Source organism: Drosophila eugracilis, unplaced genomic scaffold (genome assembly GCF_018153835.1).
Source record: "Drosophila eugracilis isolate 14026-0451.02 unplaced genomic scaffold, ASM1815383v1 contig_445, whole genome shotgun sequence".
NCBI lineage: Eukaryota > Metazoa > Arthropoda > Insecta > Diptera > Drosophilidae > Drosophila > Drosophila eugracilis.
The window spans coordinates 3,050,055-3,067,770 of record NW_024573311.1 but is presented as its reverse complement, the minus strand read 5'-3'; the positions used below and the strand labels follow the sequence as shown (position 1 = coordinate 3,067,770).

General features: G+C 44.3%; 2 protein-coding genes and 1 long non-coding RNA gene across 9 annotated transcripts; all 3 read right to left on the bottom strand.

The window, feature by feature from the left end:
- Positions 1 to 1,370: 1,370 nt before the first annotated feature.
- Positions 1,371 to 7,820, bottom strand: LOC108104072 (gastrula zinc finger protein XlCGF57.1). 6 transcript variants are annotated; one of them, XM_017209952.2, is made up of 6 exons: positions 7,783 to 7,820; positions 6,303 to 7,672; positions 4,219 to 4,386; positions 2,846 to 3,583; positions 2,163 to 2,375; positions 1,371 to 2,075 (listed from the first exon to the last, which is right to left on the bottom strand). In XM_017209952.2, exons 2-6 carry the CDS (start codon positions 7,441 to 7,443, stop codon positions 1,459 to 1,461), a joined length of 2,877 nt encoding a protein of 958 aa, XP_017065441.1. In that variant the 5' UTR covers positions 7,444 to 7,672; positions 7,783 to 7,820; the 3' UTR covers positions 1,371 to 1,458. The 6 variants fall into 6 exon arrangements, with proteins under 6 accessions (XP_017065441.1, XP_041674955.1, XP_041674956.1 ...); XM_041819021.1 differs by having other exon boundaries at positions 2,846 to 3,586; positions 6,912 to 7,814; XM_041819022.1 differs by having other exon boundaries at positions 6,912 to 7,814.
- On the bottom strand, positions 7,817 to 12,842 carry LOC121530249. 2 transcript variants are annotated; one of them, XR_005993874.1, is made up of 3 exons: positions 12,812 to 12,842; positions 9,977 to 10,085; positions 7,817 to 7,886 (listed from the first exon to the last, which is right to left on the bottom strand). It is a non-coding gene; the product is annotated as an uncharacterized LOC121530249 (long non-coding RNA). The 2 variants fall into 2 exon arrangements; XR_005993873.1 differs by lacking the exon at positions 12,812 to 12,842 and adding an exon at positions 11,771 to 12,009.
- Positions 12,843 to 14,219: 1,377 nt separating this feature from the next.
- On the bottom strand, positions 14,220 to 17,027 carry LOC108104075 (cyclin-Y-like protein 1). Its single transcript, XM_017209964.2, is given in 4 exon segments — positions 14,220 to 14,528; positions 14,530 to 14,729; positions 14,949 to 15,989; positions 16,924 to 17,027. Coding segments are annotated over 3 exon segments (1,200 nt in total). The 5' UTR covers positions 15,766 to 15,989; positions 16,924 to 17,027; the 3' UTR covers positions 14,220 to 14,345.
- Between the last annotated feature and the right edge of the window lie 689 nt (positions 17,028 to 17,716).

Genomic DNA, 17,716 nt, shown 5'->3' with positions numbered 1-17,716 from the left:
TTTGTTTGTTTAATCCCTTCCATCATTCTCTTTCGTTAGTTGTGTCTGCTGTTATGCTGATTCTATTTCCGCTTTCATATAATAATATATATATCTCATTATCCCCCTTTTGGGGCTTGGTATTGTAAACTGGGTTAAGGACTACACTTGGCCAATATATGCGATCGTGTGTATGAGTGTTTGCTCGTTATCAATGATCCGCCTTGGAAAATGCAAAAATAATACAATTGTAATAATAATTTTCGATAGATTTCCAAGGGTCTTGTTGCGTGTTATTTACAAACTATAAGTATATATTATAATCGTATGCCTATGCATTATTTGCATATGTTTATGTATGATGAGGATGCTTTCTATGAATGTCGCTCCGTATGGATATAATCATAACTTAGTCGAAACACAATAAAAAATACAAGATGGTGCGCTTCCGCTGGTTACGGCCACAATAAACCCCTACTATAAAATGTCTTGCGAGAAGATTGGGTGAGTCGCTCATAGACTTTGGGAGCGATTGATGCACTGAGCACAGCTGAGTGGCAATCAGATATCACAAAAACCCTATCGATTGATTCACCCAAAACCACGCGCCGCCTGGCACACATTTCAGAAATGTAGAAAACACGTGAATAAAACTAGACGCTAAGCGCCTAAGCATTAAAGATACACAAAGAGAGATACCAAGAACAAACTATGAGATGATTCATATTGCACGTTAAAGCTGGCGGCGGCAGACTAGTTAATGAGTGTTGAGTTTGCTTGCGATTGGGAAATGAGAAAGATAGCTCAAAAGGCGAGCCAGTATTGCATATGGTAATACAGAGCACAATCTGTAATTATCTCTCTAGGGTGTTTCGATTTTTGTCGACCCAAAAAGCGAATAAATAACTCTGGGACGTTATTAAAAGTTTTACTAAATTCATATTTTTCTAAAAAAAATATAGGAGTTGCATAGAAGTTACTAAAGATTTTTAAAACCAGATAACAAGTGTATATTATGAAAACTAAAATATAAACAATTTTCTGCTTTAAAATGCAGAAACTTCCATAGCAACCCCTATTAAATATTTATCGTGCAAATTCTAAAATATTATTCCACATTCGGTAAATGAGCAATGGGATAGATTTTCCCATGAATATAGTTTTAAAAATCGACACACCCTAGAACCCATGCACATAATTAATTTTCGTCTGGGGTCACAGATCAGCGTAACCAGCGCGCTGCTAAAACTATTGTACATACAACTAGCTGCTTATATGGGGTGTGCTTGTTATGGGTTGTGTCCTATAAAGAGATGTCGCGTCAGCTCGGCTCAATAGCACACTGGCTCACTGGTGCCAAGCTTGGCCTCACCACGCCGCTTGCGTCGAAGCCGCGGCCGCTGTTGCGGCTATGGAGGTGCTGGTCGTGCTGCTGGAGTGGGCTGTGGTGGGAGTGTAGCCGTGCAGGAGGGGCTACTGTTAGTAAACAACAGGGTGCTGTTCCACGTTCGCAGGCAGATGCTGTAGCTGAATAGCCGCGCGTGCCAGAGCACTTGGATCGCTGATCAGGGCGATGGGCGGCGGCTGCTGTTGCTGCTGCGGCGGCGGGGCCTGAGGGTGACCCTGCTGTTGCTGCTGATGATGTTGCTGTTGTTGTTGCTGCTGATGTTGCTGTTGCTGTTGTTGGCGATGCTGCTCCTGCTGATGATGGTGAGCTGCCTGCTGGATGGACAACTGCAGCAGTTGTTGCTGCTGCTGCAACTGCTGTTGCTGCTGCTGATGGGCAGCCACTGCGGCCTGTTGCTGATGCTGGGCGGCTACTTGTTGCTGATGCTGCTGATGTGCAGCAGCCGCCTGTTGCTGGGCTGCTTGCTGTTGGGCAGCAGCTGCTGCGGCGGCCTGTTGCTGGGCTGCTGCAGCTGCGGCGGCTTGCTGTTTCTGCGACTGCTGCTGGGCAACCGCATTATGCGAGATGAGCGTGGAGGTGACCAGGGGCACCAGGCCTGGGGTAAGCTGCACTGCACCGGCTCCGCCCGCCGCTCCCGCCGTGATCTGCTGGATGGTGTGCATCGTGGTGGTCGCCGAGTGGTGGGGGACTGAAACGGTACAAGGGCCGATTAAGTTGGGCGTCTTGGGCACTGGGGGACTCGATTGCGCGAGCGCAGTCGTGTTTGCCGACTCACTTATGATCGGTTTCACTTCCTGCTTGACTTGCGTCAGCACACCAGCCGGTATTTGCGGATGCGGATGCACGGGTGGTGGCGGCATCATAGCATCCGGGTGATTCATCTTCATGTGGCGCTTCAAATTGCCGCGCTCGACGAACGCCTTGCTGCACAGAGTGCACGCGTGCGGTTTCTCACCCGAATGGGAGCGCATGTGCGAGACCAAGTGACCTGCGAAACGGACAATGGAAGCGACATGAAGATCTGATCGTCGGGGGTCTCGAATTTCGAAAACGGCTCAGGTAATTTTTGGGGGCTTGCTCTCACAGTCTCTGTCTGCATACATAATGAGCTTTCTGGGGTTAACGCTAGGTTGGGGGTTTTTTTTTTAAATAAATCTTAAATATAGTTATAATAAATATGTTAATTTTTAAATCACACAAATAAAAAGTAGTGCTATAATTTGGAAAATAAATAGACGTGTTTTAGGTTTTAGACTGTACGAGACCGCCAAAAAGACACGGAAGCTGTGAGAGCAATCCCCACAACAGCAACTAGAAGGTGGGAGATGGGATCGGGCACGGTATATTTGTATTGTGACTGTAGCTGGAGCTGGGGCTGGGACACTATGCTGACGCCACGCCACGCGTGCCTCCACTGGATACATGCAACGCGCAGCAGCAATCATAGAGCGTACTCACCTTTGCAGATGAAGTTCTTGGGACATTTCTCGCAGGCGAAGGGCCGCTCCATCTCCTGACCCTTGGTGTGGCTGCGCTGATGGAAGAGAAGATTGCCCTTGAGCGGGAACGACTTGCCGCACGTCTCGCAGGTGAAGGGCCGGTCGCCGGTGTGGCACCGCGACATATGGTTGATCAGGTGCTCCTTGCGCGTAAACGGCTTGTTGCAAACATTGCAGCAATGCGGATTGTCACTCGAATGCTGGCGCATGTGGTTGTTGAGGTGCTCCTTCCGTGTAAACGTCTTCTGGCAGTACTCGCACTTGTGCGGCGAGTCGCCCGTGTGGAGGCGCACATGGTTCGTCAGGTGCTCCTTCCGCGTAAACGTCTTCTTGCAGTAGGAGCAGCGGTGCGGGGAGTCGCCCGTGTGCTGGCGCACATGGTTCGTCAGGTGCTCCTTGCGCGTGAACGTCTTAGTGCAGTACGTGCACTTGTGCGGCGACTCGCCTGTATGTTGCCGTACATGATTAACCATGTGATCTTTGCGCGTGAACGCTTTCGTGCAGTACGTGCACTTGAACGGTGTCTCACCCGTGTGCTGGCGTATGTGGTTGACCAGGTGCTCCTTGCGCGTGAACGTCTTCATGCAGTAGGAGCAGCGGTGCGGCGACTCTCCCGTGTGCTGGCGCACGTGGTTTAGCAAGTGCTCCTTGCGCGTAAACGTCTTGGAGCAGAAGTCGCACCTGTGCGGCGTCTCGCCTGCTTGCGTGGCAAATGTGTGTGTGTCGCGCGGATGGGACAAGAAAATATTTAGAGATTAGTAATCATCGCCATGGAACAGGGGGGCGGTCATGGTATGGGCTAGCTGGATGCGGGTTACTGGACACCTGGCGTGGCATGGTTTTTGGTCGCTTCTCCTGTAGGCGACGGGGGAGAAGCACTGCGTTTTGCATAAAGACAGAAATAATACCTTCATAGGGCAACATAACTTTTTTTTCATAATTCATTATTTTACAAAAACTAATTAAGACAGACTATAAATTTCGGATTATTGGAACCAACTGAAATAGAAATGATTTTAGTTATTAGAAGTAGAACCCAGAAGTTATACTACGTTTCAAAAATAATTTAGCTACTCTAAGCAAATTCTAAACATTTAACAAAATGCCAGATTGATCCACTATTGTTAGTGGAATGTGCCTAGCTTACACCTCAATCCTACCGAGAGTTCGTTATTGCTGCTTTAGCACCAAATGCACCGCCAAGTGTCTGTGTATACAAGGTATTTAATGTATGGTGGTGGGCTGTAGCTGGAGGAATCATTAGCTGGGGGGCTGGATGTTGCAGGATCGGGGGTTTAGGAATCGGGCTTACGATTCGTTTTGTCTCTTTACCTGTATGCCAAAGTATGTGATTGGTGAAGTGCTCCTTGCGGCTAAAGCTTTTGCCGCAGATCTCGCAACGGAACGGCGTCTCGTTGGTGTGGGATCGCATATGGTTGGCTAGGTGCTCCTTGCGCGTATATTTCTTGCCGCAGACATCGCACTGGTGCGGCGTTTGACCTGGATTTTATGGGAGAGGGTAGCAGAACAGAACGGAATTGTTGTATATAGGGAATGGCGTTTGATCTCGTTCGACAAGACAAAATCGCATTCGTTAGCGCAAGCATTTTCTTCTTTCTCTCATTTAGTTTGTATATCAACCGGCTATTTCTCCAAAAGGATCGATGCGAACCGTTTGGAGAAATAGTGGGATATTGGAGAAAAAACAAAATTTCAGATCCCCCCACCCATCTCCGCGCACCGCTCAGTGTTTATTTTTCTTTTTGGTGTTTGTGGTTGGGTGGCAGCGTGGGTGGGTGGGTTTTTTAATGTATTTCAATTTTTTCATTTTTTTCTGTTTGGTGTGAAACTGGCCGTGGCTTGCGTTGTTGTGGTTTCGAACGAACGAAGCGAACGGAGGCTGCTGGCTCGGGCATATGGACGTGGGCGTGGTGGTGTCAGATGTGGTGTGGATTGTATGTGGTGTTGGATGTTCATTGGATGTGTGTTTTAGTGTGTGCCTGTCAACTCTGCTTCTACTCAATGCTGGTCTTCAGGATGCTTTTTCTCTTGATTTCTTTTCGTTTTTTGCGTGGAACGTGTAGTCCCGGTCAAAAGATTCGCCAAAGAGTTAAAAATATAGTTAGATCCCTACATAGCAGATATTTATGCAGGTGAGCTGTTATGTGTTCTGTGTGTCTTGTGTTGTGTGTGTTCCAATTGCTTTTGTATGTGTGATCGTGTTTTAAATGTCGCAGTTACACAGAGACGTTGGCAATCGACAAGCAGCAACAACGAACTTTTAGTTTTTTTTTTTGACTTTCTTGACTTTTCATTGCTTGGAGCACCCTGTACGACAGCAGAGAGAGCGTAGACAAAGTTATACAGGCTTTAAATATCGAATCGATTCGGGAGTGAAGGATTGGACATGGACTTGGAGTTGTGGAGTGGAGCGAGCACTGGATGAAATGTTTGGATTGGTGGTGCATGTGAGCATGATTTAGACTTGGTGAAGCTGGGGATGTGTGATGCAGAGATCATGGTTGGGGGGAAATGGAGCGGTATGAGCGAGTGAGCGTGTTTTTTCTTTTGATTTTATAGCGGGATTAGGCGAGGAGCGTTCTCCAAATCGACGGAGATTCGCTCGTTTCAAGCGTTAGTTGACACAGAGAAAAAAAATCAGAACGTTATTAGCTTTATCTCAATTCTGACAGATCCTTTCCGAAAACGTTGATTTCAAAACAATAACTGGAGTGCCGCAAAGTAGGCAATGGATTCAGAAAATCCTAATGACATACTTTTCAACAACGCCAATGATTGTTTAACACTTACATTTTCTATTTGATCAGAATTTTTTATATTAAAATATCCATTTAAGTTCTAAACATTAGGAAAGATAAAAAAATTGTAAGTTCAAACCATTTCTTACATTTTCTTGCTGATTTAGTGTATAAATAATGTTTCAAATTTTGGAAACGGAATGAAATTTGATTGATGGTAATATTTAAGAAATATTAAATTATTGACCAATTTTAAGTTATATTTTTTCTTTCTGTGTGGGTGGGACTTTGGGAGGTGGCGGGTAGAAGAAGCACAAGCGATGAGCGAGATAGAAGAGTGTGAGAGAGTGGGAGGAAGAAGACGAAGGACGCACGATGAATTGATATTATTTTTTTGCGGTGCTTGTTGTCAATTCTTTTTGATTGGTTTGGTTGGTTGGTTGAATTTTTGACTTGGTTCTTGGTTGGTTGGTGTGATGTGGTGATGGCTGTTGTTGTTCTTGTACTCTATGGATAGAATTTGGTCTGACTGAAGTTGGTCTTGGAGTATTTTTTTTTTTTTTTTTTTTTTTTTTAGTTCTGAGAGATTCTGATCTGTCTTTTTGTTTTGGCGCTCGCCGCTCGCATTGTCCGCCCCCACCAATCAATCACACTCACCAGTGTGCCACATGTAGTGGTTAACATAGTGTTCCTTGCGCGTAAAGGACTTCTTACAAATATCGCAACGATGTGGCGTCTCACCCGTGTGTTTGCGCACATGGTTGACCATGTGCTCCTTGCGCGTGAACGTCTTGGCGCAGTACTGGCAACGAAAGGGCGTTTCGCCCGTGTGCGAGCGGAAGTGATTGTCCAGGTGCTCTTTGCGGGCAAAGGTCTTTTGGCAAATGGTGCAGGCGAACGGTTTGTCCGTCGAGTGCCGTTTCATGTGCCGCTCCAGGCTCGTATTGTTCGCGAACACATTGAAGCACACGATACAGGTGAACATGGGCCCGCCAATGTGAATCTTGCCGTGGCGCGTCAAATCCTGCGACGTGGTGAACCCCTGGCCGCACACCTGGCACATGAACGGCTTCCGTTCGCTGTGGTAGCGTCGGTGCACGATCAGCTGGTACCGGAACTGGAACATCTTGCCGCAAATGTCGCAGACGTGCGTCCCCGTCGCAATGGGCGTACCGTCCGGCGCCAGCGCCACGTTCTGCCCGCCGCCATTGCCGCTGCCGTCCACGCCATGAATGCCGCCCTCCATTTTAGGCATAAGCAACTCACCCGCCGTGGTCGTGGTGCCCCCACTGGTGGTGCTCCCGCCGCTGCTTGTCGAGCTGCTGGTCGTCGTCACCGTCACCTGCTGGCCTCCATTGCCGCTGGTGGCCGGCGGTAGTCCCCCCGCCGATGCAGCTGCCGCCGCGACCGCTGCTGCATTCGCTGATGCCATTGCCGCTGCCACGGCGGCATTGTTAGTGGATGCTGCTGCTGCGGCTGCTGCTGCACTCGCCGCATGACTGCTGACCTGTGGCGGTAGCGGTGGAGGTGGTGGCAACTGACCTCCATGGGCCGCCGCCAATTGATGATTGACCACATCGCCGTGGATCTTGCCAAAGACCTCGTGGTAAGTAAAAAGCTGCGAAATGTCCTCGATGTTCACCTTGTACATTTCAATGCCGTGGGGTGGCTTGCCATCCTCTTTGTGCTCCGATTTGGGGAGCGGCGGTGGGCCGCCCAAAGTGATCGTCGTCCCACCAGTGGTCACAACAGGGGCTACTACCGATGGCACCGAGCTGGCAGCGCTCACGTGCTGCATTCTTGTGTCCAGATCCAGGCGATCGTTGTGGCGTTGCTCCTGCCCTGGCTTTTATATCTTAAGGATGTTGTTGTGTTGTTTTTAGGATATATATTGGTTTATCTTGTTGTTGGGGTTTGTTGAAGTAGTTGTTGTTGCTGCTGTTCTTGCCTGTATTTCATGTGTTGCTGCTGTGGAGCGCCTACATATTGCTGTTGTTGCTGCTGTCGACTGCTTTCGCTGAGCGTGGCTACAACAAACAAAAAAGGCAAGTGGAAGGTGTAGGTTGTGTCACTTAATCTCAGGCTGCACAGGTATTTTTCTTGGTTGTTTTATTTCAACGCTGACGGGGACAATTACCATGAAATTGCTGCTTTTGCTCCTCCTGTGGGTTGGTGTTGTTGCTACCGCAGCTTGATCCGTTTGTCAGTGTAATTGGCGCACAGCCAAATTCTATCGTTCACCTGGAAATGGATGAAAATTATAGAAAAAATCAAATGTATTGATGTGAAGGTATTTCTCTACCAAATGTGTAAAATTCAAAATAAAAAGATAAATAACATAAAATCATTATAATCAATCTTTAATTTTATTAGTTATATTTTATCTACAAATTCTATAAATAAGTGATATAAATAAAATAATATATGGTCTTTTGATTTTAAGTGTATAAAAAAAGTATATATGCATTACATTGCCACCATTTCATTGTCCTCGTAATAAAATGATGCATACCTTAAGGCGATTGCTTTGCCATTATTCAAGATTCCTTGGCCATATGGTGTCCCATGATCGGACAAAGGTTACATCACAGTGGGAGTGTTGGTATTATGCTTTCTGCTACTGAAGGGCATAACGGATTTGCAGTGCAATGTGCGACCATTAACCCTTTCAACAATGCGAATGTCATGTGCATGTGTGTACATGCATACGTTTTGTAAGTACAGTTGAGCTTAAACACACACACACTTAAACTGCAAACAATCATCACCCAGGACTAATTTATGTAAAAAGATGTTGGGCAGCTCTACGTTTTATTGATTTTGCTGCTGGGCATTAAAAGTGATATAAATTGCCCATTAGCGGACCACAGGACTCACACCCAAACTCAGACCAACACAAACACACCCACATTACTATGTCTTCATCAGCAAAAGAAGGAAGAAGACGAAGGGCCAGACGGAGAGTAAGCACAATGAAATAACTTTATATAAATTGTAAATGGCAAAAGGCAGCCAAAACGAATGGCAGGGACACGAAAAATGGGAGTGGAGCTGGGATTTGAGGCTGTTAAACTGAGGGAGGGGCAGGATCCAGGGATTTAGATATCCAATCAGAGTATGCTAGCAGGATAGAGAGAGAAAGCGGGAGAGCGCAAAGAGAGAGGGGGTAAATGGAGGATGTAAATATCAAGAAGTACAAATCGATTAAAGACAACGCGTAAACGTGTGCGTATGTGTGTAGGAAAAACCGAGCTGCGAATTAAAGATGGATGGTGGAGGGCGATACTGGAGAAGGGGAGCAAATAGAAGAGAGGTAGAGCTCGCGCATGAGCGGGAGAGGAGGGGAGTGTTTGCATAGGTCCTGGTTTTGTCCCTTTTCGCTAAGCGCTTTACAGTTACAGCTTACAGCTTACAGGCTAAGCAATTGGAAAAGAGAGACTGCAAAAGGGGGAGGAAGATTCCTCTCTCACACTCTCTTTTGTTTTTCTGGAGCAAATAATTCAGCAAACATTGAGAAGAGCGCAGGACGGGAGAAAGGACACTAAAAAGGGCGCCACTTTTAATGTGGTGAGGTAGGAATGCACATACATATATCTTTTTGCACGCACATGTATGTGCCTGTGCCAAGCCCGGGCAAAACGAAAAAAAAAAATTATCCGAAAAGTGGGCGGGTTTCGTTTCGGGCATGTAAGTGCGGATGAAGCCAAGCACACAAGACAAATGGCCCAATCTGCAAAAGGGGTTGACCCCCGCCCCCTATTAAGTAACTGTAACTCAAGCATCGCTATAAAACGAATTAATCGAGGGCAAACCGCAAACGCGGGTCAAAAACCTTAGCACTTGGTTAACTGATCGAATGTATTTTAAGATGTGTAACTACCGGGTATGTTTCAATCAAAAATATTACATTTGGGAAATGGGTAGAAGTAATGATGACATTATTAAATATTATGAATTCTCCTTTACAATCATATGGAAAACTATTCCCTTGATAAGATCATTTTATTTAAGATAAGCTAAACATTGCTAAGGTTTTTTAAGCAATTTAGAAATATTTAACATTTTACAATACTGAAACCGGTTGTAATTCAAAAAGCATTGTTTAAGAACTCTGAGATTGACGTTCTAACTATAGTTTTCGAGAGAATAAAAGTTCTTAACGTATTCAACGAAAGGATTATAATTTTTGAAACATAATTTTTTATACAAAATAAACAAAAGGCCATATGGCACAACATAATGTTCCAAAATGTAAGGGGTTGAATAAACCCTTTGGGCGGTGAGCGGTAGTCACCCTGTACTGAGATGTTAAAGCAATTCAAATCACTTACCTCATGTGGTTCTCTTTTTGGCCCGATTCAGGGGGCTCGCCAGGAGCGGACTTAAAAGTATATTTAGATGGATATGGACGTTCCTTTTGGGGGTCAGGCCACCTGCAAGCTGAAATGAGAAAGAAGACATGGCAACAATAATAACCAGTGAGCAACAGTTTGTTTGCGGTGTTTATGTTTACGCGAAATATTCAAACGGCCCGCGGTACAGTCTTCCCCTTTTCCCTTTGCTGTCAGTTTCATTTTCAGTTCCACTTCCACGCACACACCAACATTCGTGTATGGACGGACAGGGGGTAAAAGCAAATCAAGCGAAAATGTATTTGCAGTCAATATATGCAAAAGTCACAAACACATATCTAAAAGTCTAAAGCTGCGTCTGCGTGAAAAGAAGAGCAAAAATATTCTAACTCTAATTGGAAAGGGAATGGGAATTGTTCATGGGTATTGCAAATTTTACATTTCGAACTATTCCCCATTCGTAGCGAACGGTGCTAACAAATCAAATTAATTGTATCTATATCTAGAAGAGCTGTATATGTGCGTGCATCTCTGCCAGTCAGTCTTTTCTTCTAGATTCTAGACGGGGGGCCTCTCCTCTTTATCTCCCTCTCCCCACTTTGCTTTGCTTTTGGCTGCCAGCAGGGAAAAAAAAAGTTGTATCTTTCTTGCTATCCCGCCTCCTTCTCTTCTTTCCCTTGGCCATTGCTTTTCGTGCACTTTTGTACACGGCTTTGCTTTGCTTTTTTTTATTGTGTTGTTCTCGTTTTGCTCGCTCTCCGTCTCTCGCTCTCTTCTGCCTTACATTGTCTCTCATTATTCATTGAACGACAACGCCACCCCTTCACCCCCTTGGCCCAACAACAACAACGTTTTGCACGAACGACGCTACGTACAATTCCCAGCCGCCTAAAGCGGAAAACCAATAAAAACGAATTGAATCGCAAAGCGTAAGTACAAAATAAAGCGAGGCGAGACAAAAAAATGAAAGCTGAGAGAGCAGTAAAAAGCTAGAGAGAGCGAGAGAGTCGGAGAAGCGAGTACAGGCGGCGCGTCGATACAAGTTTTGCCTTTTGGCTCACATTCTATATGCCGAGATCCGAAATTCGAGTTATAGTTATAATTATTGCCGTCGCTGCTGCCGCTTTTTTATTTTTAATTTTGTTTGGCTGTCGCTCAAATTTCGAGAGAGTGCGGCGAATTCGAATCGGAAAAAGGAAAAGGAGAGAAGGAGGATCGAGTTGGAGAGTCGTCACATTTTCATTACAGCCAATTAGTGTGCATTTCATAATTGTTAAACAAAACACACATACAGTTTTAGGCAATTGGAAAAGCCGAAGGAATAGGGAGTTTTATTCTAACATATGGAGGCGAATAAGTGCCAATTTTGAAAAGCGCAGCCGATCGCTTCAAATGGTATTATGTTAATAAATTTATGAAAAATGCAACCCTGCTTATCCCGTCTCTCTCCTACAAGTAAGAATGACACGATGATGACGTTAATGGGAACTCTATGGCTGTGATGTGCGCAGCTCACACACACAGATACTCTCGCACTCTCACACACCACTACACTGGCAGCAAAGTCGACCGCAAAGTCATTTGATTAATATTTCTGGCATTCTTTTTGCCTGCCAATTTCACAAATAAACACAATTGTTTCCAATCAGAACCGCTCCTTCTCCGACCAGCCCCTCCCTCTCTCTATATACCCATCCATCCAACACTGCAGTTCTTACAAGCTTTAAAATGTACGGTTGTTCGTTCTTATGACGCCAGTATATGAAAATTTACTTGATATTGCAATGGTGGTGGTGGCGGGCACAGCACACTCTCCGGCCGTGCGTGTGTGTGTGCAACAGTAGTGGCAATCAGAATCAAAACGCCGCGCGGGTGAGAGGCGGTGGTGAACGGCGAACAGAGCAAAGCAAACTGAAAACTGAATGAGACGCGGAGGCAGCAGAAGGCGAGCAGGCAAAGGCGACCGATGTAAAGTTCTTCGTGCACCGCGTTCGGGCGACAGCCGAAAGCACAAAAAGTCCGGTGAGAGAGCCAGTGCAGCCGGTTTAGCGAGAGGATCTCACGGGTTTTATTTGTTTTTGGCTCCCGAACTACATAATTCAGTTTTATCTATTTTTTTTATGTTTTAATTTTCTTATTTTACGTTTGTCTATCAGATATGTATGGCTGGTAGCCATAAATTATATGGCCCAATCCGTGTTAGTACTTGTAAACATAAATAACTAAAATATATATATTTTTTGTTTTGTTTTTTATTTATAATATATTTCTGTAAGTGGTAATCATATCAGATAAGACTGCCGTAAAAATAAGTAAGTCTTATCAACTGATGTAATTAATTAATAACAATATATATTTCATTGCCTTATCGATCCTAAATCCCATTTTATTATCCTTTTTTTTCAGAACAAGGAGTAATAACTCGAAAACCTCAGCCTTGTGTTCTGTTTTTTCAAAAAATAACCAAACACCTGCAATTATTGCACTACCAAAAACTTGCTACAAAATAGCTAAAAGAGCGGCCCTGGTAGAGGTGTGGAGGCAACGAGAGAGCGAGAGCGAGTACGAGAGACACCGCAAGATACAGATACAATGCGTGCTAGCCTGCATGTGTGTGTGTGCGATTGCGTTGTTCTTATTAACGATTCGCTGCCGCTGTCTCCATCTCAACCTCTCCACCGCCCCTCACCATATATAGTGCTGCTTTTTCGGGGCTTGGGCACAAAAAGGCGGCAAAATGGTTAAGCACAAATATTCTACCGGGTCCAATTGGCCAATTTGAATGCAAAAGTCGCCAATTTGAATTCTACTCACCAGCGAATCAGTTAGTTTTTTAATCCACAGGCCAGCAGCTACCACTCCTTTTTCTGGTTGCAGCAGCGTCCCTTTTCAACAGACGCCGTTCCCGAATAGCTCACAGGCGATCTTAGTTTTATGTCTCGATCTTGATTATCACTTTGAACTTATCACTAACTGCATTCCGCGCACTGTATACTTAATGTTGACCAATTAGTTAGACCTGTGTCTTTATTTTCTTAACATTTAACGCGGATCCAGAGTTTAAGTTGCGGGCGAAAGAGCGAGAGAAGCAGTGTATAGTGCTGGAAGAAACATCGATATAACATCGATACCACGAGCTTGACAACATTCGATGATTCCAGCTCTAGCAGTGTGACCGGCTTATGAAAATATACCACATTACTTTATAACTCATGAAATACCGCACACACCAAATGTGACATGGACATTGCGGCGATTATTTTAGAAAAAAAGCGCGTTACTTATCGTTTTCAATTTGTAGGTCTTAATTGTTTTTTTTGTAATTTCTTCCTGGATATTAAATAAATAAAAATGTTTTTGATATTTTTCAATATTGGTACCTTTTGACAACAATAAATCAACGGTTTCTCTTTGATTTGCTTTTATTTAGCTTTATCGTAAAATAAATTACAAAATAAAATACATTTTGCATATAATTCGTATCCTTATATGTCTAGTACATTAATTTACTCACAAATCTTTTGGGTTAATATTGCGCTGTGCTCTTTCAAAATCTTTCTTAGATTTTCTTTGTTTTATAATGCCAAAAACCAGTAAAAAACAAATTAAACTTGCCGCAGGCCGCGCCCCATACTTTTGTGCCTTAAAGCCTGATGCTGGGAAGCCGAATATCTCGTTCATCGTTATAAAGCTAAATGGAAACTATTAAGAATCACACGAAATCATATTAAGGTATTAAGAAAAATTGGGGCAACGTAGAGTAAAACAAATTAAATTCGTAACAAATGTACAGGGAAATGATGTGGGCGCGGACGCTAAGTAAATGACGATTTCGCAGCCGAGGCCAACCGTTGAGATTAAATTGAGTCAATTACAATATTTAAGCCTTTTTACAAACAATTATCTACTGTTTCTGTGTGTTTTCTTTTGTTTTTTGTTTGGCAATTGGTTTCGCGTTGCTGTAGTACTTCATCTGTTAAAATCATCCAAATCCTTGACTGCAATCGGTAGTTTCGCTTACAAGAATATACATCGTTACCATGTATATGTAAAAAGTGGTCCTTAATTCGAGACGTGTGGTTAAAACGTTGTTTTTCATTTGTGTATATATAAGAGTGTGATTTAGTTGTGTGGGCGTGGATGTTGTTCCTTTAGAGTGCTGGCTAAAATACCCTTTATTCAATCGGGTAGCCTAAAAAATGAATCTGAATCAGAGGAGGAAAGAGGGAAGAGGAGCTACGGTTCTCGAGTCTCGATCGATCGGACTACGGACTACGGGCTACAGAATACAGAATTTCTTGACTCATTTGCTGCAGATGGTTGTTCCGTCTTAGTAAGCTAATATAAATCACGATAGTATGGCCACGCTGCGTCGCGGCCCGCCCTGACTGATGTTGTCCATGGAGGACCACTTCTTGATCCCGTTCTTCAGCGCCTCAGCGGTGACCTTGTCCTGCATTACCCGCGACATGGCCTCTAGCTTCTGGGCCCGCTCCTTGGACAGCGGCTCCGTGGGGAAGTTGAGCTCGTTTGGCCTCGGCTAGCGTTCGCAGGTCGAAGTAATATTTGGCGTACACCGAGGACGGTACGTTGATGTTGAACTGCAGCAGTTCAAGAAACTGGCGCTCCAGCTCATTCATGTCCTCCACGGTGATGTCTTTGAGTATCTGGCAGTAATCCACGTTCCAAACGGCCTGGTCATCCCACACTTTCGAGGCAAGGAGAATGGCACCTGGGGAAAAACAATTAAGTGAATATATATACACATATGTATTAAAAAGTCAATAGAAATTAGATTGAAAGGGGCCTATGGAACTACTACTTGAAGTCCCAGTATTGTTTTATTTGTGTTTCTAGATTGGAGTCCAACTCGAAAGATTAAAGAATGTGGTTCAGGGTGACATCAATGGTGCCGAAGCAGTGTTTACTAACAACTTGAAACCAAACTTACCCAACACCATGCGCTTCCAGTTGCAGGGACCAACGTCCAGCTCGGCGTAGGTGAGCAGCCGCTCCAGGTAGACTAGCGTGATGATCGCACACTCGGCCGTCAGCTGGGCGGCATTGAAAAGCGTACGCACGAACTTGTAGATCTGCCGGTGCTCCGGATTGTGCGTGTCGTAGTTATCCGGCACCTGGTCATGGGTCAGCGGATGCAGCTTCTCATCGAAGATGTCCAGTCGCCGGTCCGACTGTCGGTTTTTGATGTGATAGTAAATGGCCAGCGATACGCACTTGACCGTATTCTTTAGATTCGGCTGTGATACAGTGCTGTCGTCCAGATAGATCGTTGAGCAGGAAGAGCTCTTTTTCAAGCCGCCTCCCCCGCCGCAACTATTGCCTCCTGGTGTGCTTCCGCCACCTCCTCCGCCGCTTCCCGCCTGCTGTGCAATCTGCTGCTGTGAACGCTTTCGCGTCATGCCGCCGTTCTCTACTTTGGATCGTTCCAGGAACATGGTGGCCGCTGTGGGATCCACCGAGGGATCTTCCTCACCCTCCAGAGCCTCTCGCTCGGAAATGTGCTGCAGATTCTGCTGGTTCTCAAAGTTATCACCTCCACCTTGCTGGTTTTGCTGCTGATGATGGCCATGGTGATGATGGTGCAAATGCACCGCCGACGTGGATCCGTGGTGACCGTCCAGCTGGTGCTGCGACGTGTGTGGCGGATGACTCAGCTGATGGCGCTCCTCGAAAACAGGCGGCAGATCCTTTGACTTGCGGTCGGATTGCGGACTGGAGTACGCACAGCAAGAGTTCTTGTTGCCCATGTCGCGGTGGATTGGGTTGGTCGGGGGCTCAAACTAAATGCAACTTGGCTTGGCACTCTCACTCGCTCTTGACTAGCGTATGGATTCCGGATACGGATCCTGCTCCTGGCAGTCGCTCACGCTCGGTTCTCGCTTTTGGCACTTGGTCGTCGTGCGTCTATGTCTATGGGCATGGCGCTGGCGTTTCTATCGCTCCACAATTACCGCTGCCGCACGAGCGTTTTCTGCAAAGAATAGATAACGATTAGCGCCAGATTCTATGCGATCTTATCTACAAATCTCTACTCATCCCCTAGCCCATTATTAATAATCGTGTTGCCCTGCAAGAAGGTATTATTAGATTTTAAACTAAGAAGGCAATACCACTCTGGTATTTGTTTTTCTATATTTATAATGATTATATTAGTATTCCAGAAATGTTGTCATATAGATATAGGTGGTTGATATATTATTATATAATATGTTATGTGTTTATATTACTATCTGATGCTCAATATTTTTGGCGATTAAGTTGACAATTTTGGTTTCTGGTTTCTAACGATAATTAGACTTTCGTATTTTCCAGTTAAAACCAGTGACATAGGATTACTAAATCAGATAACTGCTATTGAAGTAAGTACTTGAAGAGGAAATAAAATTGAAAGCAATTATTATTAACACCATTAATTATATAAATAAATATTATAATGGTACGATTTTAAATGTCAAATATTCCTGGTATATCGTATCATATATATATTTTAGAGAAAGGTAGGTGTGTAGGTATGATAACTTTATTGTTTCTGAAGATAATAGAGTAAGACCAGTCACATGACGAACTTTACATATTTCACGAAGAAAGTATTTATGATTTAGTTTGATTTATCCAGGGTATTCCAGAATTCGGACTACAGAGCCTTTATATTTTTACTATCTGCCGTTTATTTGCTCTGTTTATAGGCGGAATCGTTTTGGCTTAGAGGCCGGCCAGATTGTTGTGCAAAAAATTAATTAACCCGAGACACGACAGTGGGTGCCAGTTGCCTAATTTGGCGAGGTCTTTGTTTTATTTTCTTTTCTGTTTTTTCTGGTAAGGGGGAGCACGAATCGGTTTTTTTGGGAGGGGCAAAGCGGCTGCGAAGCTTGTGACTCTGTTTACTAAGAGGTATTCGGACGTACTGTCACCGGGTATGGAATTGATGGCCCAGTTCCAGATTGCCGTATCAATGTCAAAACGTTGGAGCGATTTTCCCCGCACATTAATCATGGAATGAATGAATGAATCTAACGCTGCCGCCGCTGTCGACGTTGGCAGCGCTGCTCGGCCTCTGCCCGGAGAAACACCCACGAATGGCCACCAAATGGCAATAATCCGTTTATGGGCACCTGTATTTGTTATCAACTTGATGAAGCACTGGCAGTCAACTGGACGATTATTTAATCCGACGCTTTTCACACATCTTAACTGTTTTTCTCGCCTTTTTTTAATTACCTGCTCGAAAATGAAATGTATCGTATTTTATAAATATCGATAAATATCAATGCCAGAGTGACCGTTATTGGTTAGTATGAAGATACCATCCGGTCAGGGAAGATGCTCAAATAAGACTAAGAAAATACTGCAGCTTTAATGTACAAAAATCTAGGGTATTCCTTGATAACCAAAAGTAAATTATGTGTGCCGGTCACACAGAGCGTATATTAAGCATGGGGCACAGAGCTAGATAATTAAAAAAACCAATATTCAGTAAAAATAATATAATTCAGATAATAGAAATTACCTAACAATAGAATTTATAAATTCACCACTGCTACAAATAATACCATACAAATATGTAGAAGAGACGGCAGACGATAAAAATGCGGTTATCGATTGCTTATCTTATTTTTACCTGTGTGGCAACATAAAATTTGAATTCAAGCGAATACAAATATTTATATAAAACAGACTAAAAGCTTAAGAAAACCAATT

What these genes read in the sequence shown, in the direction of transcription:
- LOC108104072 (XM_017209952.2), bottom strand. Translation starts at nt 7,443, where the DNA reads ATGCAGCACGTGAGCGCTGCCAGCTCGGTGCCATCGGTAGTAGCCCCT. An exon ending in CCACTACATGTGGCACACTG is followed by an intron (nt 4,387 to 6,302) that starts GTGAGTGTGATT and finishes CATAAAATCCAG; the next exon opens with GTCAAACGCCGCACCAGTGC. An exon ending in CAAGAACTTCATCTGCAAAG is followed by an intron (nt 2,376 to 2,845) that starts GTGAGTACGCTC and finishes TCCGTTTCGCAG; the next exon opens with GTCACTTGGTCTCGCACATG.